Below are 20,524 nucleotides of genomic sequence, written 5' to 3'. Positions count from 1 at the left end.
CAGAGCGCAGTGCGCGGCCGCCGGGATGGTTCGTCTCCGCGGAGCCGCGCGCCTGTTGGGGTCGTGGCTGGTCGTGATGTCCGTGTCTGTCGGAGCCGCGGTGAGCGCTGCGGGGCTGCGGGGAGGCGCGCGGAGCGGCCGCGACGGATGGAGGCTGCGGGGCAGGTCGGGGGCCCGGGTGGGGGCGGGGTAGGTCGGGCCGGGGTCGCGGCGGGATAGAGCGGCCCGTGCGGCGGGGCACCCCGGAGGCGGCGGGGCACCCCGGAGGCGGCGGGCCCGGGCACGTCCGCGGCGGGCGGGGGAGCGGCCGGGAGGGCTCGGGCGGCGCTGCGGGGCGCGCGCGGAGCCGGCTGTCCGGCGGCCGGCGGGCTCGGGCCTTGTGCCGCGGGCTGAGTCCGGGCTGCCGGCGCTCGGGTGTCCTCGGCGGCTGGGGGCGCCCGCGACTCGGCGAGGGTGCGGCCGGCGCTGGGGGTGCGGCCGGGGCTGCGGCGCGGGACTCTCGGACGAGGGCCGCGCGGAGGGACGGCGGCTGCGCGAGTCGGGGGCACTCGGACGGCTCAGCTCCGGCCCCGGGCCCGGCCGGAGCGTCGCGCTCCCGAGCGCACTCACGGTGGGGCCCGGCGCTCCGGCCCGCGTCCTCCTCGCGCGGTCACGGACGGGAGGCCCCGGCCCTCCGCGCCGGCGATTCTGAGTGTCCTGGAGGCCGTGCGGCTGCGGCCTCGCAGGTCTTCTCCCCAGAAAGGAGTCTCTTCTGGCTCTAGCGCGGGCTTTTCGCTTATCTTGTATTTCTCTCCGTTTTATGTAAATTCGGCTCACTGACCTCTGGAACATCCCTGGTTCCGAGGTAGAGGGCAGGGACTCGGCGGTCCCTGTCGCTGGCTCATTCCGGCCGCTGCGCTCCGTGCCGCCCGCCGGCGGTCACCCCAGCCCGCCCCCGGCCGCTCCAGCAAGCGTCGGTCTGTCTCCTGCACTTGACTGTCCGGCGGCGGGTCTCCCTCTCGGGCTTCGTGTTCTTCCCGGGCCGGCCTGGTGCTGCTCTGTTGTGTGTCTTCGGTTCCTCACGGGATGGACCCCGGGGGTCACTGCCTCCCTGTCTGACCCGTCTCCCTTAGCGCGACGTCCTCTAGCTCCCTCCATGCTGCTGCAGACGGCGAGGTTTCTCGGTCCTGTCGTTGTTTTGGAGGCTGTCATTTTCCTTGTGTCTGTAGGACATCGCCTCTGTCCCCGGATCTGTCCATGGCGGTCTGAGCTCTCTGTGCAGCTTCACTATGGTGGACGCTGCTGCTGTAAACCTTGGGGGCAGATGCCCCTTTGGATCACTCCATTTGTATCTTTTGGGTCAATATTAGTGTAACTGCTGGGTCATAGAGTAGCTCTGTGCAGAACTCTTCGAGGAATCTCCATACAGTCCTTTAATTTCTGCAAAAAAGTTTATTTATTCATTCCCTTATTTCTTAACATTTTATTTATTTATCTGAGAGAGCACAGAGCAGGGGAGGAGCAGGGGGAGAGGGAGAAGCAGGCTCCCTGCAGAGCAGGGAGCCCAGTGCGTGGGGCTCGATCCCAGGACCTCAGGAGCATGTCCTGAGCTGACGGCTGCTGCTTCACCGACTGGGCCACCCAGGTCCCCTGATTGAGAGACAGACCAGAGCAGAGGGGGAAGGAATTCCAGCAGACTCTGCAAGCTGAGCACAGAGCCCATCGCAGGGCTTGAACCAGAGCCAGAACCCAGAGTCGGATGCTTCACCGACAGAGCCACCCAGGCACCCCAGACTGTAGTTTTTGTAAATAAGGGTCAGTGTGCCAGTGGGAGTTGTTTGTGGAATTCCCGACTTCAGTCCATTCTTGGCGTCCTCCTGCCTGGAGGGTGCTGGCAGCTGACACCTTCTTAGACGTGTCCTCCGCCCCGGGGCTGCCTGCGTCTGCCCACGCATTTGTCCGCTGTGCGTAAGCACGTTGGTCCAGAGCAAGGTCAGAATAGGTCTGCCGGGTCCGACGGCTTATCATTTTCTCTGTCCTCGTGTATGTTCGCTGTCCACGCTGGTGGCTCGCAGCTTCCTGGATGGGGGGACCCTTTGTGCCGTCTGGTCAAGTGTGTCCGGTGATGTTTGCGAGACCGCTTGGACACGCTGAAAACTTGACCCAGACAGCCTTTCTTTCTCTCCTTTTTTATTGTGAGTTTCATTGGGTTTTGTGGCGAACATTGCACCGGGTCCATCTACCACGTGCTCCTCGCGTGTTCATCTGTCGTCTGCGGACTCTGGGTGCTTCTCTATCGGGGCTGCTGGGAATGATGCTGCGGCAACACGGGGGTCCGTGGATCTTCTCAGACGACCCAGAGGTTGACTTGCTGGGTCATAGGGTAGTTCTGTGTTTAGTCTGGCGAGGAGCCTCCAGAGTGTTCCCCAGAGGAGCTGCCCTCCTCCGAATGCCCGCCAACAGTGTGGGGGTCCTTCTCCGCGTCCTCACCGACGCCGCTGATGTCTTGTCTCTTCGATCCAGCTGCTCCGACAGGTGTCAGGTGATACGTCACAGTGGTTTGATTTGAGTTTCCCTGACGATGAGTGATGTTGAGCCTCTTTTCACAGGTTTGACGACCATCCGCGTCCTTTGGAAAAATGTCTGCTCGGGTCCTATGCCCGTGTTTTCACCGGCAGTTTGTTTTTTGCTACGGCGCTGTGTGAGCTGTCTGTCTGTTCTGGGTGTTAAGTCCTGGTTGGGCATACGGTTCGCCAGTGTGTACTCCCATGCAGTCGATGGCCACTCCCTCTGCCGAAGGTCCCCGAGCTGTGCAGAAGCAGCGAGCCTTTGAGTCCGCGCATCAGAGTGTCGCTTGGTGCCTGTTCGGGTCGGTTCTTCCGTCAGCCTCTTGTCATATGGGCTGAAGCTTCCAGGCCGGGAGAACCAGGGACCCGCGCCTTCTGGAAATAGCCCGCCGGCCTGCCTTGCAGGGTGCAGGGCAAATGCCTTCCTTCTCCTCTGCATGGCTGCGTCACAGTGGCTGTGCTCAGAGTTCTCAGGACCCCCTCCGCGGCCTTTTCAAAGCAGGCGAGGTGGTTGGTGACTCCCGTGGGGTCCCTCCCCAAAGGACCTTCCACTCCGTGGGGCCTGGGTTGCCGGGAGGGAGGTGCTCGCTTGAGAGCGGGGGCACGTTCTCGTTCCCTGACGGGTTTGGCTGCTTGCAGGCCCTTCGGGGTGGGGGTCCATGCGTGCCGGGCGACTGTGGCTCCCAACAGCATTGCTGTTCCTTAGGGATATTTTGGCCCAAAAGGGAAGGGACCGGAGGGGACTTGGAGCTTGGGGAGCTGCTGGCAGGGGCCTGAGGGGAGGGCGGGGAGCAGGGGACCCAGGGCTGGGGTAAGCCCCATGGGGGTGGTGGCATTGCTGCCGGTGGGTGGGCCACAGTGGGACCATGGGGGACCCTTAGTCACCTGCAAGGGAGGTGCCTGTCGGAGGCGATGAGCTGGGTGCTCGGGTCTGGTGGAAAATGATGGATTCCACACAAGACTCAGGCCATGCGCTGAAGAAGAGTCGGATGTGGTCTTTTTGAAAAAGGAAAATCTGGGGCGCCTGGGGGCTCAGTGGGTTAAAGCCTTGCCTTCGGCTCAGGTCATGATCTCAGGGTCGTGGGATCGAGCCCCGCATCGGGCTCTCTGCTCAGCAGGGAGCCTGCTTCCCCCCCTCTCTCTCTGCCTGCCTCTCTACCTAGTTGTGATTTCTCTCTGTCAAATAAATAAAATATTAAAAACAAAAAAAACAACAAAAAAAGAGGGGTACCTGGCTGGTCCATTGGTGGAGCGTGTGACTGGCCGATCTCGGGGTCATGAGTTCGAGCCCCATGTTGGGTGTAGAGATTGCTTAAACTCGTGAAAGAGTAAAATTACAGGGGCGCCTGGGGGGCTCAGTGGGTTAAAGCCTCTGCCTTCCGCTCGGATCATGATCCCAGGGTCCTGGGATCGAGCCCCGCATCCGACTCTCTGCTCAGCGGGGAGCCTGCTTCCTCCTCTCTCTCTCTGCCTGCCTCTCTGCCTAGTTGTGATCTCTGTCTGTCAAATAAATAAATAAAATCTTTAAAATAAAAAAAAAAAAGATCCGAAAAAGGAAAATCCACGCGAAAGCAATCCACGCCAAGGTACAAACGTTTCAGGTAAAGAGAACGGGGCCCTGGGCTTGGTCCCAGCCTGCCCACCCGCTTCCCAGGCTAGAGTCCCAGCTCTGGTTCCGGGAAAGCTGTATTCACAAAGGCTCGCAGCCGTCTGCTGATGCAATCTTTAGAAATATTGCCTCACGTAGTTTTACCTCGGTTGCTGAGTTTGGGGGGTGGGCTTCCATTTTCCCACACCCTTGTCGTGGGCATGCGTGGTCAGGACACATAGGACATGCCCCTAGCATGCCACGGGGGTGCAGGTGAGACCACCCATCCCCCCAGCCCGGCTCTCCTCCTGGCTGGGGGTTGGAGGCACCGTGTTCCAGCATCCCCAGAGCTGGACACTGGACTTAACACAGGGCAGAGTTGGGGTGTCGGAGGGGGCGGGGCGGGGGCCCTGAGCCAGGAGTGGCTAGGGGACAGGACACGACTTTTTTTACTGTTCTTTGCCACTTGGAGCATCCCCTTGCTGGCTGAGCTGGAGAGCCTCAGGCGGACAGAAGGAAATGGCCTCCATTATGTTCTTGACCAGGCTGAGTTCCAGAAAGGAAAGCTGCTTTCCTCTTGTCGTGAGAGTTTTTTTCCTTTTGTACTGGGGTTTTAATTTTTCAGGTTTCATTTTGAGATAGCGCTTGACTTTTGAAGTTACCGAAATAGTCCGGATGGTTGTGCAACCGCGTCGATGGGCTGGGTGCCGCCGTACTGTACACTTTCAAGTGGTTCCTTGTAAGGGGCGTGCATATGAGCCCCCTAACAAAGAAAAAGCGATCCTCCCCTGTCCCGCAAAAAATCCAAGCCCAGGGAGCTAGAACAGCAGAGACCGAGCGGTGGTGGATCCCCTGCAGACCTCTAGAGGCCGGGCCTGCACTGCACACTCAGAACCAGGGGCGGACTTGGAAGCAGGTGCCTTCCTTGGGTCCCCGACGCCCTGCCAGTCACCTGCCGTCCCACCCCTGTCTCGGGCTGCGCTGTTGTCAGTCTCTCTTCTCTTCCGTGATCTCCACACGCCTTTAGAGTACTGACCCGTGGCTCCGTGGAATGTGGCTCTATTTGGGGCTAGTCGCTGGCTTTTTGTGAATAAGTTCACGTTTGGCATTTTTGGCAAAAGTACCACGGAAGTGACTTTGTGTCCTTCCAGCTGCACCATCTCAGAAGACGCACGACATCGATTGGTTCCTTCAGTGACGACGATGACTTTGGTGACAATTCAGGGGGTGTCGGCCTCAGTAAAGTTAGTGTTTTCTCCGTCTGTGGTCAGCAGAACCTTGAGGGGCTGGAACTGCGCCAACACCGCGTGTTCTCAGGAGCTGCCGTCCACGAGTGCGCTCACCGCTCGGTGCTGCCTGAAGCGGGTGTCATCGGACACGCGTGGAATTCCCTTATTGAGCCCATCCAGATCGTTTCCAGTCATTTTTTGTTTTGTCTGAGTCAAGATGTAAGGAGAACCGATAAAAACTAAAAACGGAATCTCGTCTGTTTTCCTGGGGAAAAAAGGGAGGTGGAGACAAGGCGTAAAGAAAGCAAAAGCCGGCAAAGAAAGAAAAAGGGACTAAAAGAGAGAGTGGGATACTGAAAACACAGCATCCCATGGCAGGAGGAAACCCAGCAGCGTCGGTGGTCCTGCACCTGCAAACAGGTCGAACTCCTTCCCCAACGATCGGGCTGCCCAACAAGGGAAAATGTGGCTTTGCCGAGCCCTGCCTGAAGGGAGGCGGCCGGCCGGGCGGGAGGGGACGGTGCAGGTCGGTGGCAGGCTCTTCCCGCCTGGACGCAGCCCGAGTGCCGTCCGCTCGAACCGGCAAGAGACTCCTGCCGCTTAGCGGAGCCAGGAGCGGCCGCCATTTGTCGCCTCGGGTTAGAGGTGCATGTCGCCGAGCGGGCAGCCTGGCAAACCGGAATTCAGCAGGCAGCCCGGGTGCCCGGCGGCCCTGCAGCGCTCGTGAAGTCCCTCGCACCCCGCCGTGGGGCTCGGCATGCAAACCACAGAGCCTGCCGTAGTCGGTGACATCTACAGACGCACGTGCTTGGCGGGAGGTTGACTGTGCCTCGCACAGCAGGAGCCCGAGCCGCGGGCGCAGTGAGGACGGGGGTCACGGGACCGTGTCCAGGGGGCTTCCGTGTGTGTGCACGCGGGGGCAGGTGCACGCTCTGCATCCCGTTCCGCGCAGTGGCCGATGTGCTTTCGAACCCGTGAACTCGAACAGGAGCGGAACCCTCGGGGCGCCGGGGCAGCTCAGTCCTTTGAGCGTCCGAATCTTGGGTTCTGCTCAGGTCACGATCCCCAAGTCGAGGGATCGAACCCTATGTCGGGCTGTGCACTCAGCAGGCAGTCTGCTTGGGGTTCTCGCTCCCGTTCCTCCCCCTCCCCTTGTCCCTGGTCCTGCGCTGTCTCTGAAATAAAGAAATAAATCATTAAAAAATAAAAACAAAAACAAAAAACAATACTTAGTCCCAAACGATTCAGTTTTGGCCAGACCAGGGGGTTAGCAGCAGTAGGAGCGGTGGGCCAGGCCACCTGTGTAGGGAAATGAGAGAATGTTTTCCCCCAGAGTAACAGTGCTCCAGGTCCAAGTCCAACAGCACGGAGATGCGTAGGAAGTTCCCACAGTGTGTCCCCCCAGCAACGCCGACCCCCGTGAGATGGCAGGGGCTGTCCCCCGTGTGCTTGCTCCTAGCCCACCAGAGGATGTGTGCGGCTCCGTCTTCAGCAGCGGTTTCTCTGATGACCCCCATCTCCTCTTCGAAGGTGCCCCGGCCAGGCGGCGAGCCTGACTGCAGCCCGGACGAGTACAGGCCTGATGGTCTCGAGCGCTGTTGCAAGCAGTGTCCCCCTGGTGAGTCCCCGGGTGCGTTCTGGAGCCTTGGGGGGCAGCCCTCCCAGCCTGGAGAAGGGAAGCCGTGGGCCCTTGGAGCAGAGCCGGGGGCTGGCACAGGAGGCTGCGGGGGGAGACGTGCGCTGGCTCAGGTGGGTGGACCTCTCCTTGGCCATCGGCCTCCCCATCTTTGCCCCCACGGTGGGGGGTTCTCATGTGAACAGGGTTGTGGGCTCGTTTTGTCGGGGAGGTACCTTGAGGAGGACGGAGGACAGCGTGGGGGTGCGTGGCCAAGCCGGACGCTCTCCGCCGCCCTCCCACTGGGTGACTGCGGACACCTGAGGAAGGGGTCTTCACAGGGCAGCAGTGAGCCCTGTCGTCGGGCACGGCTCGTCCACGGAGGCTCATTCACCTTTGTGAGGAGTCTCTGAATGAGTCCCATAGGTCAGGTGGGGGCCCCAGGCCCCCAGTGCCTGCTCCGCCCAGCCCCCACGCCACGTACCTCCTCTCCGCTCGCAGGCGGATGTGCACACACGATCCGTGAGAGTTCCTTCACGGATCCCCCCTTCGCGGGGGTGACCAATCCCTCCACCCATCACCACCTGCGTCCCCCACTTCCCCCCCAACACTCCCGGCCACTGCAGGGCTCCTGCTTCGGGTCCCGAAGATCCACAGCTGGACCCTCCCCCTACGTGCTCCCAGCACACCTGTGTATACACCATGCATGTGTGTGTCCACGCCTGTGCGCACCTGCACCCCCAGCCCGCACGCACAGCCCGTGTGGGCACGCAGGAGACACAGGTGCTTCACCCGGAAACCTTGTGAACTCAGCCCGTGAGCCAAATGCGGGTGTGACACGCTTCTCTCAGGGAGGCGTGCTTGGTTCAGCCTTGGCCCGAGGCAGGCGGTAGAGCAGGGGCTCCTCTGGGACTGGTCAGAGACCTCTGTCTAGACCTCGGGGTTCCCCGTATATGAGTCGGAAGCTGTGCAGCCCACCCCGGGGAGCCGGGGCTGGACGCTCAGACGTGGGGCTCCCGGTCCTCCGGCGTGTGTGCTCAGAACTGTGTGCCGACGCGTGTTCCGACCTGTCACTGAAAGCCGTGGGCACCGGGTCCCCAGTTCCTGGGACGTGTGTGGCCAAATGTCAGTAAAGAATGTTTCAAGGAGGGGGCGCCTGGGGGGCTCAGTGGGGTAAAGCCTCTGTCTTCGGCTCAGGTCACGATCCCAAGGTCCTGGGATCGAGGCCCGCATCGGGCTCTCTGCTCAGCAGGGAGCCTGCCTCCCCCGTCTCTGCCTGCCTCTCTGCCTGCTTGTGATCTCTGTCTGTGAAATAAAGAAATAAAGTCTTAAAAAAAAAAAAGTTTCAAGGAGATGGTTGCCAAGGGTTGGTCCTCAAGTAGAGGGGGTCGGGTCTGGTCCCCTCGGGGCTCCTACCTCACCTCTCTGTCTTCCCCCTTCCCAGGCGCTCACGTCAGCAGACACTGTGATGCAAACCATGGTGTTCCGCTGTGTAGCCCCTGTGAACCCGGCACCTTCCTCGCCCACGGAAACGGACAGACCAGCTGCCAGCCGTGCACCACGTGTCGAGCGGGTAAGTGAGCCACCGTTCGGCCCAGCGGGATCTTCGGGTTGGAAAACCTCACCACCTTGCCTGGGCTCGTCGGTATCGCCCCAGGCGGAATTAGGCTCGACGAGAGAGCTGCCGGGTAGCAGTCACCGTGTTCTTGCACACGGGATGACGAGCGCATGTGGTTAAAGACTGAGCCTGCAGGGAACGGGGACTGTAGAGACGCTCTGTGCAAGGAACATGCGGGAGTTTCTCTTCCCGCGTGAGCAGCACGTTTTAAAGGATGGAATCCCCTAAGAAGACAGCGTCTGCGTTTGCAAAGAGAGAACAAGGTGCTCTGAGATAACTCAAGCAGAGGATGTCTAAAACGTTTATGTGAACGTTGTAAGGAAATCTATGCATCCAGGCGTGCTCCAGCCCATTTCGTGCCCCGGCCGGCGCGTCCGGTTTCAGGAAGCGTTGGGCGTTGGAGGCTGATCCCTGCCATGCGTGGGACGTGGTCCCCAGCGGGGCGTGTGGTTCGTTCTGTTGTCATCTGTCCGCGGAACGCTGTTCTTGGTCTCAGGCACCGCGGAAGGGATCTGGGGGGTGGTCGTCAACACGTGCGCGGTGGGTACTGCCGGAGTTGGGGGGCGGTCTCTCTGTGGACCGTTGTCTGTCTGGGCTTTCTCTCCCACGGCGTCTCTGGCAGTGCGGCGCTCCTCTCTGGGGCGGACACATGAACGGAACCACGGGGTGGTTTCAGAGCAGGCGGCCACGGCCCCTCAGCCCGGACGGAGGGCTGAGGTCTGGCTGTCGGTCCCTCTCCGCCGCTGCTAGGAAGGGAGTGGGAGGATCGGTTCCGTGGCCTCCACCGTGGGGCTGCGCGCGGCCCTGAGTGGCCCAGGCGGTCCTGACCCGGGCTGACCCTCCACCCTCCTCCCGCAGACCAGGAGGTGCTGGCAGCCTGCACACAGACCAGCGACCGGCAGTGTGGGTGCAGGGCGGGGAGCTTCTACTGCGACTCACTGGACTGCGTGGAGCAATGCCTCCGCTGTCGCAGGTGCGGGGCACGGGTGTGGGCCCTCCTGTAGGACCGTGTGGCGGACCCTGAGCCCCCAGCAGGGGTGGAAGCCTCCCAGAGGGGCAGAGGGAGGGGAGCGGAGGAGGGAGGGTTCTGGGGTAAGAGAGGTCTGGGCGGATGGAATGGGCGCAGAGCAGCGTGACCGCGAGTGGCCTGTGGCTGCCGTCTCTGGGCCACAGCTGGGTGCGTGTGAGAAAACCAGCACAAGTGTGTTCTCTCACAGTTCCGGAGACCAGAAGTCTGAACCCAGGGGTCAGCAGGGCCATGCTCCTGCCGCAAACTCTAGGGAAGGACCCTGCCTTGCCTCTTCCAGCCTCTGACGTTGCTGTCACTCCTCGGGGCTCCTTGGCTTACCTGCGGTGCCCACTTCTGTCTTTACGAGGTGGCTTTGCATGTTTGTGTCTGTCTGTCTTCACGCGGCCCTCTCTCTATCTCAGCACAGGCTGCCCTGCTGCAAGGACACCGGTCACGGATGAAGGCCCACCGTAGTCTGGTGGGACCTTATCCGTCATGTGAGCATCTCTGTAGACACCCTCCCGAGGTTCTGGGTGGGCGTGAATGTGGGAGGACCTTCTGGGGACGTTGTGGTGTCAGAGCCACTAAAAGAATAGCTGGCATTGGTGAGGCACGTTGTAAACGGACATGCCTCAGGCTGTGTTGAACGGTAGCTTCCTGGACCTGCCAGTCCAAGGTCAGTAGTGCTTTCAGGTGAGGTTCGATCAAGGCTCTGGTTGCTCTGTCTCCCCTCGCACGTCCCCCTTTCCAAGAGCTTCAGCTTTGGGCTAACTTCTTTCCTGAGGGAGCTAGCGATACAGGTGTGGAGGGCCAGTCCTCCCAGCACATCCAGTGCTGTCCAGGAACGGGTGTCCCCCATCCCACAGGTCCCAGAGCACAGGACAGAGCTTTACTCTTATGTATACCAACCTGGGCCAGACATCGCAGAGATGCCGGGCAGTGACTGGGTGAAGGCTGGCAGCCATCCTGGGAGCTGGGGTGCCTTCTAACCCCTGACTTGTGGGTGGTGAGAAGGATGATTCGGGCCGTGTCCAGATGGGGGGAGCAATGCTGAGGGAGTCCTGTCTCTTTTAGATGCTCTGGCGCTGTCATTCGGCCCTGCAACGCCACACATGATACGGTCTGTGACTCGGACGCTGGTGCAGACACACCAGGTAAGAAACAGGTGCTCTGTCTTCCATCCAGGTTGCAAGACCCTCCCCGTAAAGGTAGAACGTTTAGGCTTTACAGGCCTGGGTGCCATGAAAACGTGCAGGAATGGGCAGTGGCTTGGATTTGGCCCAAGGGCCATGATGCACAGCCCTGGGTCTTGAGTAAGCAGATTGCTTGGCTCCCGCACCGGGCGGTGTGGGCCAGGGAGGCTCCCTGCTGGCGTCCAGCGTCCTGCAGAGCAGGAGGGGAGGGGAGTGGCTGGCTTCCGTGAGTCCTGGGGTTTTCTCCCACTTAGTTAACACCTCTTCCGACTCCCTTCGTGGGACCCCGAACCAGACCGGGTCCCTGCCTTCAGGGGCGCTCAGCTGGGCCCCAAGGCTTTGAGGTGTGCAGAAGCCGGGAGCCGAGTGAGGCCCCAAGCCTTGGGCCTCTTGTGCTCAGTGTCTAAGCGAGACTCATGCTGCTCTGAAATTGAGTCGTAGGCAGGTTCCTTCTTCGTTGTGTTTTTTGTTTGTTTGTTTTATGTATTACAGTTTTATAGCAAGATTTTATTTATTTATTTGACAGAGATCACAAGTAGGCAGAGAGGCAGGCAGAGAGGGAGGAAGCGAAGCAGGTTCCCCGCTGAGCGGAGAACCCGATGCGGGGCTCGATCCCAGGACCCCGGGATGATGACCTGAGCCGAAGGCAGAGGCTTTAACCCACTGAGCCACCCAGGCGCCCCTCCTTCTTGGTTTTGATGGTTAGAGCAGACCCCTGCCGGTTCCCCACATAGTGGAAAACCCACCAAGAACCCTTGATTCCCCACAAAAGCTTAACTGCGAAGGGCCTCCCGTAGAATGAAGCCTCCACAAAGACCCGGACGGCTGGTCGTTTCCTGGGCCGTGTGTCACATGTACCCATTTGCTGTGCTGGTACCGTAGCGTACACTAGAGAGACCGTGGTGCTAAGGAGGTGGTGCGGACCAGCACACACTGGGGTTCCGGACTGCACTCACTGAAGCGGTCCGCGCGCACGTGGGCCCTCGCCCCCGAACGCTGGGTGGCGGCCGGTCAGCTGCGCTGCAGAGGAGGCGCGGGCGGACAGCGCGTGGGCACGGCCCCTCTGTGCGTCCGATCCCGTCCTCGGTAGCTGCCCTCTCAGCCGACGCTCGAGGGTGTCTTGGTGGCAGGACCTCCACTTTTGGCATCCCTTCATCACCGTGTCCTGTGTGGTCGGGGCGCGGGTGTCGTGCGCGGGAAATCTCCGGTCGCTGGAAGGACTCTGTATGGCTTCACTTTGCAGATGTTGTGCTACGGTGAGCCCGGCAGGGTGTGGGGTGGGAGCGCAGGGTTCGGACTGTTTTTCCCACCGCACATGTGCTTGACCCAGGATCGTGTTTTGCAAAGACTGTCCCTTCCAGCAGCCGCCAGTGTCCCTTGGCTGGACAGCGAGCATCCTTGTCCCGTCTTGGGCCACGGCCACCTTCACAGCAGGCCCTTACGTCAGAGGCACAGGGTCCCCTCGCTCTTCCTCCGGGTCGTCCAGCTGCTCTGCGGCGTTGGGGTGTCCGTTTACGTGGCAGCATCGGCTTGTGGACCCCACGGGACATTCTGACTGGTGGAGCCTGCGCTTTGAAAGGATCTTTTAACACCAGAGCCAGAAGAGCGAGTTAGGAGCGGCCTGGGCAGAGCATAAAGAAAATCTTTGGCTGCAACGGTGGCATCACGTGAAAGACTTGCCCCGTCGTCCCTCCCTCGCGGCTCTGGCTGCCGATGCCCATGACATCAGGTGGCTGACCGTCCGGGCTCTGACAGGCCTGCCCCGCCCCATGTGTCCACGTGTCCTTGTGTCCTTTTGGTGCTGTGGTGTCCCCAGCGAGAGACCGGGACCCCTGAGTGGTTCTGCCAGCTCTTCCCCAAGGGTGGACCTGCCCCGTCCCTCAGACCACCGTGGGGGGCCTCGCTGCCGTCAGGACTGACCACCTGTGCCTCAAGCTGGTGCAGGTGGAAAGGCAGAGCCCCGTGCTGGGAAACCAGGATCTCTCGCCGCTCGTCCGGCCCTGCAGAGCTCCTGCTGCCTCCAGCCGCCTGCGCAGGATCCCATGTCCTCTGAGCCCCGGGTCCTCGTCTGTGACACAGGAAACATGAGCCTCTCCTGCCTCCCAGGAGGGACGTCACGTTCAAGACCGTGGTCAGCGGGAGACAGGACCACAGGGCCTCCGTTCCGCCCGGAGCGGAGACTTCCTGTAGCTCGTCTTGTGAGTGAGGAGCGTGTGCCTGACCCTGCTCCACCCGTCCCTGTTCCGTCTCCTTCCAGGAAAAAAAACACCCAAGAGTGTGTCCACCCCTGGGTTCTTGACCGTTGTCGCCATCCTCGGGAGCCTTTTCCTCCTCCTCATTGTCGTCGCCGTCTTCTGCCTCTACATTTACTGCCGTAAAAGGAAAGGTGAGTCGGCGTTGGGCCAGACCTGGAGAAGGCAGTGCGGCGGGTGCATCCAGGGCTCCGAAGGGACCTGCGGTTGGGCGTCCCCGATGGGGCTTCTGCCTTTAAAGCAGAGCCGTGTTCATTTTAGCATTCTCGGGTCTGAGCTCGGAGCTCTGCCGCCCGCTGCCAGCACATAGCGCTTAAGACACCAGTCTCCACTCAGCTGGCTGGAGACGCCGTGTCCAGGCGCCGTGTGACCCGGCACAGGGCGGGGCGAGTGCTGTGTCAGCCTGGGGGCTCCCGGAGGGAGGCAGGCCAGCCGGGTGCGGGCCGTGCACCGGGGACACTCACCTCCTGTGCCCACCTCCTCAGCTCCCCCTCTGTGCTCCCCTCTGTGCTCATGTCCTGTTCCCCGTCGCAGGTTTTTGGCCTCGGTGGTGTTCCATCAGCGTCTGGAGAGGTAAGGACACTTTGTCGTAAGGTCAGAGCACTTTCTTCCAGCGCGGAAGTCGTTGTCCCCACTGGTAGCGGTTCTGATTCTTTCTCCTCTTCTTGGTCTTCAGGAAGGGCAGACGGACCAGGCAGCACTGTAAGTGTAGCCCTTTGGATTCCCCAACCATGGCACCGGGTCTTGGTGGCAGCAGAGTCCCATAATACATCCCGGGGGGTGGGAGCAGTCGGTGGGCGCGTGGGAGCCCCTGTTTTCCAGCCGCGGGTGCTTCTACCTTGCTGGATCCCAGAACGTGCTAGATGGAGACTTCGTTCTGCCAGTCTCGGCTAGAGTGGAAGTGAGGGACAGCGGGGCAGAGGGCTGTGCGTGAGCATCCGAGGGCTGCTGGGACGGGTCAGCGCCGCTGGGGAGCATGAAGCGGTAGAGCCTGTTGCCTCCAATCTGCGGGCCGGACTCGGGGGGCGGGGCTCTTTCAGGGCTCCGGTGAGCGTCCCCTCGCTTCTTCAGATGGGCTGGGAACCCAGGTGGTTGTGGGGCTGATGTCTTAGCATGTCTGCTTCTCTTCCCGCATCCGTGCGTCCCCGAGTCGGCCTCCCAGAGGTCAGTCCCCATGGCGGTCACTCCCTACAGCAGGGCTCCCGTCAGTCCAGCGAGAACTCCTGTAGTCAGGTCCTGCTTGCAGGCGTAGAGCTCAGGATGTGGACCCACAGGCACAGTGTGGGGGTGCTGCAGGGTGGTCCTAGACCCCTGCCGGGAAGCACAGAGGGCCAGATGGATGACTTGTTCGGTTCCCTGGAGGGTTCCAAAGTTGTGCTCGCACCACGGCAGAGACTGCTAAGTGTGCGGGAGCGTTCCATCCCGAAACCCAGTGTGCACGTCCTCCTCGAAAGATGCTTTATTGCGGGGCGCCTGGGTGGCTTAGTGGGTTAAGCCTCTGCCTTTGGCTCAGGTCATGATCTCAGGGTCCTGGGATCGAGCCCGGCATCGGCTCCCTGCTCAGGGGCGAGTTTGCTTCCCCCCCCGCCCAACTGCCTGCCTCTCTGCCTACTTGTGATCTCTCTCTCTCTCTGTCAGATAAATAAAATTTTTTAAAAGCAATTTAAAAAGATGCTTTACTGCTTGGGGCGCCAGGTGGCTCGGTCAGCTAAGCGTCCGACTCTCGCACTCAGCTCAGGTCTTCATCTCAGGTCGCGAGTTCAGGCCCCACGCTGAGGTGCATGCTGGGCGTGGGGTCTACTTCAGTGGAAAAGATACGTTATTGCTGGTACGTGCTACCTGTCACCTGAGTGGCCAGCAAGTGGCACAGGTCACTGAACAGGGTCCTCAGGGACCAGTCTGCTGGCTGGCAAGAATTACCGGAGTGTGAGCCGGAGACAGACAGAGAGATGGTCGCCAACGAGGCTGTTGGGAAACAGCACACCCAGCCTCGCCCGGGCAGGGTCGCCGCAGACCGTCCCTGTGAGGAGGCCGTAAGACCAGATGTGCCTGTGTCTTTGGGGGCCCCTTCAGACCAAACATGCTCGGGCTGGGGTGTTGACCCCCGTGAGCTGTTCTCTAAAATTGCCTGTTTGCTGCCGGCCCCGCAAGCCGCGGGAACTTCCCGCCGTGTGGGGGCTTGGGAAGCGCCTATGTGGGCAGGCTCCAGGGCCAAATAACACGACCTTGTCCGACCTTGTCCTTGACCACAGACTTGCCCTTGGCACAGTGAGTCTCTGATGCCCTTGAATTCTGAGAACGAGCAGCCAGCCGCTGACATGGAAGCGTCCTCGTCGGGGGCCAGGCTGGAAGAGGAGGGCTCAGCCTCGACGGCCGCGGCCGCGCCCCACCCAGCGCCCTCCGAGGAGCCAGCGGAGGCCACCGAACCGTTGCAGGGGCCGGTCGGGGGGAGCCCCGTGATGCCACAGCAGGCGCTCCAGAGTACAGATCTGATGGCCCCTGGGCGCCTCTCCCTCAGGACCCTGGAGCAGGTACGGAACTGTCTGGGAGGGTCCACAGGGCCGCCTGTGTATCTCGAGCTCCTTCAGCCTGCGGCTCTGTGTGCAGTGCCGACCTGCGTGCTGCTAGTGTTGTGGGATTTTCCCAGGGCGGCTTCCGCGGCCCCAGGGGTGTGCGTTGTGTCGCTGTCCTGGGGTGGAAGTCCAGGAATGACATGGGGACTCGGGTGCTGCTGCCCAGGCTGTGAGAGACTGTCTGGGCTGGGCCTCTCCCTCGGCGGCAGCTGGCAGGTGGCCGACTGCCGGGCTCGGTGGCTTGTAGAAGGGTCACCCCAAGATCTGGGTCCGTCCTTGCGGGTGTCTCCCTGTGTGTGAGTCCATGTCCAGATGTCCCTTTTCCCTGTGGACGCCGCTCAGGCTGCAGTGAGGCCGACCTCACACACTGGTGCCTCTGTCGTCCCCCACGACCCTGTTCCCGGCGATGGTCCTGGTTAGAGGTTTGGACAGCCACGTCTGGGGGTACCGTTCAGTGCGTAGGAGCCCCACCCGCACCTGCTTCCTGGAGGGGATGGGACACCAAGGTGGGCACGGGGGCTCCCAGAGCGTCCTTGTCCGGGTCCCGTGGCTGGGACGCAGTGGGACCGAGGAGGCCCAGCCGGCTGGTGTGGACGCCAGCGCCTCCGCAGTGCGTGTGGGTCTCAGGTCGGCCCAACACCCCTCGGCCGGCACCTCCTGTGCGCCAGGCCCAGCCTCTGCGTAGCAGGGACTTCAGAGGGAGGGGCGAGCGGACACAGCACCCCTGCACAGTGTGGGCCGGGCTTGCCGGGGAAGAGCAGTGGTCCCCGTGCTCCGTAGCGGAGCTGCGGGAGTCTGTCCCCCTTGCGACCCCCACAGAGGGTTTGGCCAGAGGGGCCGACACCCGCTCTGTGGTGCTGGGGCGTCGGGTTCTTCGGGACGAGGGGCAGCACGGGCATCACGGGGCAGAGCTCAGGTCCGCAGACCGGCCAGGCCCTGGGGCTGAATCCTGAGGTCAGGGCACCGGTGGGGAGTGGAGGGACAGGGTTCCAGGGAGGAGTTCGCAGGACCCCTGTTCCGCAGTTCGTGGCCCATGGGGTCCCCTGGCGTGGGCGGGGAGGCTGGGAACTGCAGCGCGGAGACTGGGTTCCTGGGCCGAGTGCCCACGGGCGTCACTGCAGGGAGGGAGCCCCTGACTCTTCAGATTCTCCCCCAGCTCTGAGACGAGTCAGGGTGGAAGTCGGGACCCATGGCCCTCTCAGCCCTGCCTCAAGAGCACCTGCGTTCTTACCCGTCTTCTGGCCGAGCAGCCCCTGCCCAGAGCGGAGAGTTCCGTGCAGGTCCAGCTGCGGGATGAGGCAGAGCCGGGGTGTGAAGTCGCGGCCCTCGGGCCCGCAGCGGGCGGCCGGACAAGGACGGGGGCCTGACCCCCCTTTGTGCGCAGGAGCCGTGGACGGTGGGGCTGCCGCTCACAGGCACTCCATGCTGGCATTGTCCTCCGCTGGCTTATCTTTGGAGTCCCCTCTGGCCCTTCACGGGCCTTCCTGGGGACAGGCGTGCTGTGCTGTCCCCTCGTACTCCCTGGAGCAGAGCGGGTCACCCCGCGGTGATACAGTTCAGCGGTACCTGCCCGCCCACTGGAGCCGGGTCCGTGGGGCCGCCTCTGGGCCGCAGGCGTGACCTGGGGGGCCAGATCCGGAGCACACGTGGGGGCCGTGAGCTCTCGGGCCCCCATGGGGTTTCCCCAAACACCTTCTCGCGTTCCCCGAGGCTTCCCTGTCCGCACCCATTGCTCCCGCAGTCCTGACCGCGCTTCTGCTTCAGCCTTGCGCCTTCCCGCTTCTCCTGGAACAGTCTGTTTCTTTTCTCTGCAGGAATACGAAGCCAAGTATTTTGTGAGGGATTCGTCCCGTGAAGGTACGCAATCTGAACCTCTTTTCTAGGGACCGGGAAGCCTCCCTCCCGTCTGGCCCTAATTAAGGCCTGGCGTCCTTGTTTCCCAGAGCGGGCCGCCCGCCTGCGCGATGCCACGGGGACCGTCTGTGCCCCTGATGTGCACGTGTTCCCTCTCCAGAGGGACATGAGGGGAACAGCGTTTGTCAAACGAGGGTTGTGTGGGCTTCATGGACCTCGAATGCCGTTTCGATAGGAGGAAGCGTTCATGCTTTTAAGAAGTGAGCGGGGGTGGGAATCCTTGTGAGAGTCCTCGGTGAGCTGCCCCGGCAGGTGCCACGTGGCCCCCCCGGCCGTGTCAACAGTCCTCCCTTCGTTTTCACTGTTTCCAGCCCAGATCTCCTACACGTTTGAGAGAAGCATCTCTGATAAAGACTGGAGACCGTTCGTGAGGTTCCTCGGACTGGAGGACAGTGACATCGACAACTGCGAGAGCCAGTACCCCGGCGACGTGATGGAGCAGCACCACCGGATGCTGCTCTTGTGGAGGACGCGCCTGGGGCGGGACGCCTCCGTGTTCAGGCTGCTCGCGGCCCTGCGTAAGATGCGGCTGCTGATGTATCTGGAGAATATCACAAACTGGTTGCTCGACGAGGGACTCTTGGGCAGGCGTGCGGAGACCTCCGATTAAACTTCGGGCTCGGGTTATGCCTGTGACCGGGATCCTGAATGGCTGTGATCTGACCTCCGTTCCCAGTTTGTCTCTTACTAGAACCTTCTTGAGTCTGTGACAGAATGGTCCGCACTTTCTGAAAGACTCTGCAGAATGTTTGCCACGGCCGGTCAGGTCTGTATCCCAGCGAGAGTGCTTCCTGCCGGACAAGACTAGCTGTGGGGCCTGCCTGTGGCCAAGGTGCTGGATTTGGGCAGGGTCTGATGGTCTCAGCGAGTCCTGAGCTGGGTGGCCGGGGAGCCGCAGGTGGTACCCTCCCTCCGCAGCTCTTTCCCCAGACACTGGGGCTAGAGTTTTCTGCTCTGATCAGCTCTTGGGTCTCAGATCTGGGATGTCCCTATGACCTAGAAGGTGGTGTGAGTGTGACGGAGGTTCCTCAGGATAAGCCTGAGTCTAAGCAACTCAGTGACAGGCATCCTCTTCCTAATTGTCGGGTGTTTTATTTTTAAGTGTATGTGGTTAGATTTAGTTAAAAAAATCATGATTTGACCTTATGGTATAGGTACCAGAAGGAGTGGTAACACTTATAGTATTAAATATTTTTGTGTGTTTATAGTATTTTTTCTCTCGACCTTTTTTTAAAGTCTTTTAAAAGATGTTTTAAAGTTTATTAACATATAATGTATTCTTTGCCCCAGGGGTGCAGGTCTGTGAATCGTCGGTCTTATACACTTCACAGCACTCCCCACAGCACACACCCTCCCCGGTGTCCGTCCCGCAGCCTCGCCATCCCTACCACCTCCCCTCCAGCAGCCGTCAGTTTGTTTCCTGAGATTAACGATCCCATCTTGGTTTTTTAAAGGTTTCGTTTATTTAGCTTAGAGAGCGCTTGTGTGTGAGCAGGGGGAGGCCGGGGGATGCGGTCCCAGGCAGACTCCCTGTCCAGTACAGAGCCCGGTGCTTTCCAGCCGAGCCACTGCGAGACTCCTGAAGTCAAAAATTAACCTTTACCTAATAAAATTTATATTTTAAGTCACACTTGCTTCCTTTCTGGTGGGCACACAACACAACCTGGCTGTGACGCCCTTGGCAGGGGCTTCCTGCCCAGCAGAACGCACCGACCCCAAGGCTGTAATTTGCTAGAGGGAGGGCTCTGGACTGAGGATTGGGGGGCGGGAGGAGCCTCTCGGGTTCGTGGTGTTCCCCAGGGTGTCTGTGTCTGGAAATGACCGTGCTGTCCTCCCATGGCCTCAGAACGTGAGTTCCGCCCTGCCCCTCGCCCGGAACATCACCGGTCCCTGGGGTCACGCGCAGATGCGTCTGCCTTTCCTTCCCGCTCCCAGCCTCTTCAACTCGCTGAGAAAGTCAATGCCACATCCGCCCAGCCATCTGAGTTGGTCGCCACCCACTCCCTCGTCCCCCCACGTCCCAGCCACATCCCTGGGTTTGCCCCTTCCTGGCGGTCTCCCCGGACTCCAGGCTCACCCCACTAAGGCGGCCATTTATTCTCCTCTAGACGGAAAGGCTTCAATCTCGCTTTCCTCTGGGTCTCCTCAGTCCATTCTGCCACCACCGGGCACTGGGATCGTTCTAAAGCACAAATCCAGCCCCGCGCAGTCCCGTCGGAACCCCTCTTGACTCTTACAAGATGCTTCTAAAAGGTCGAGCCCTGGCTCCACCTCGGATCCAGGACCCCAGGCCCGCACCCACACGAAGTTCTCGGGGGCTTGCTTTCTGCTGGGGCCATCTGCTGGGCCGCACACTCCCTGGAGTGCACCCCAGGCATCCCCAGTCCCATCCTCTAAGCTTACTTCCAACTAGTCCTCCCTCCAGGCCAGCCCATTCCTGTCTCTGGGGGACCCTGTCTGACGGGCGGGCTGGGGCGCGGGGCCTGTCCCCATGCCCCTTGGTGCAGTGCTAACTTAAGCAGACATGCATGAGCCGTGTTTGCTTTTTTTGGAACGATTTTATTTATTTGACAGAGACCACAAGCAGGCAGAGCGGCAGGCAGAGAGAGCGGGGGAAGCAGGCTCCCCGCCGAGCAGAGAGCCCGGTGCGGGGCTCGATCCTATGACCCGAGCCAAGGCAGAGGCTTAACCCGCTGAGCCACGCTGGCGCCCCGTGAGCGGTGTTTTTAGTGCCTGTCTGGCGAGGCAGAAGGGCAACATCCCCCACACCCACACCCACGCCCGCACCGAGGCCCGCGCCCGCGCTGGTCCTGCGTCTCTCAGGTCAGGACCTGGAATGGGTGCCCAGGGATGCTCCCGGAGGCCGCGCGCGGGGCGGCGACAACTACAACTCCCAGCATTCCCCGAGGCGGCGGCGTCTAGCGTCCGAGGTGGTTGCCTGGCGACCGGGCGGGCCCCGGAAGTCGGGCCGGGCGCGGGGCGGGACT

At 61.3% G+C, this 20,524-nt stretch overlaps 1 protein-coding gene across 1 annotated transcript; it reads left to right on the top strand.

The window, feature by feature from the left end:
- On the top strand, positions 1-18,561 carry LOC123948915 (tumor necrosis factor receptor superfamily member 1A-like). The gene is made up of 11 exons (XM_046016109.1): positions 1-100; positions 6,894-6,981; positions 8,423-8,551; positions 9,455-9,569; positions 10,680-10,759; positions 13,056-13,184; positions 13,585-13,623; positions 13,727-13,752; positions 15,303-15,581; positions 17,438-17,480; positions 17,849-18,561. Exons 1-11 carry the CDS (start codon positions 26-28, stop codon positions 18,145-18,147), a joined length of 1,302 nt encoding a protein of 433 aa, XP_045872065.1. The 5' UTR covers positions 1-25; the 3' UTR covers positions 18,148-18,561.
- The last annotated feature ends 1,963 nt before the right edge of the window (positions 18,562-20,524 follow it).

The sequence above is a fragment of the Meles meles genome, chromosome 8, assembly GCF_922984935.1.
Source record: "Meles meles chromosome 8, mMelMel3.1 paternal haplotype, whole genome shotgun sequence".
Lineage (NCBI taxonomy): Eukaryota > Metazoa > Chordata > Mammalia > Carnivora > Mustelidae > Meles > Meles meles.
This window is presented reverse-complemented; position numbering and strand designations above follow the sequence as displayed.

Bases quoted from the DNA above. Each gene is read 5' to 3' on its own strand.
- LOC123948915 (XM_046016109.1), top strand. From the start codon at position 26: ATGGTTCGTCTCCGCGGAGCCGCGCGCCTGTTGGGGTCGTGGCTGGTC. The intron at 13,753-15,302 runs GTAAGTGTAGCC...CCTTGACCACAG, and splicing joins CAGACGGACCAGGCAGCACT to ACTTGCCCTTGGCACAGTGA. The intron at 17,481-17,848 runs GTACGCAATCTG...CACTGTTTCCAG, and splicing joins GAGGGATTCGTCCCGTGAAG to CCCAGATCTCCTACACGTTT.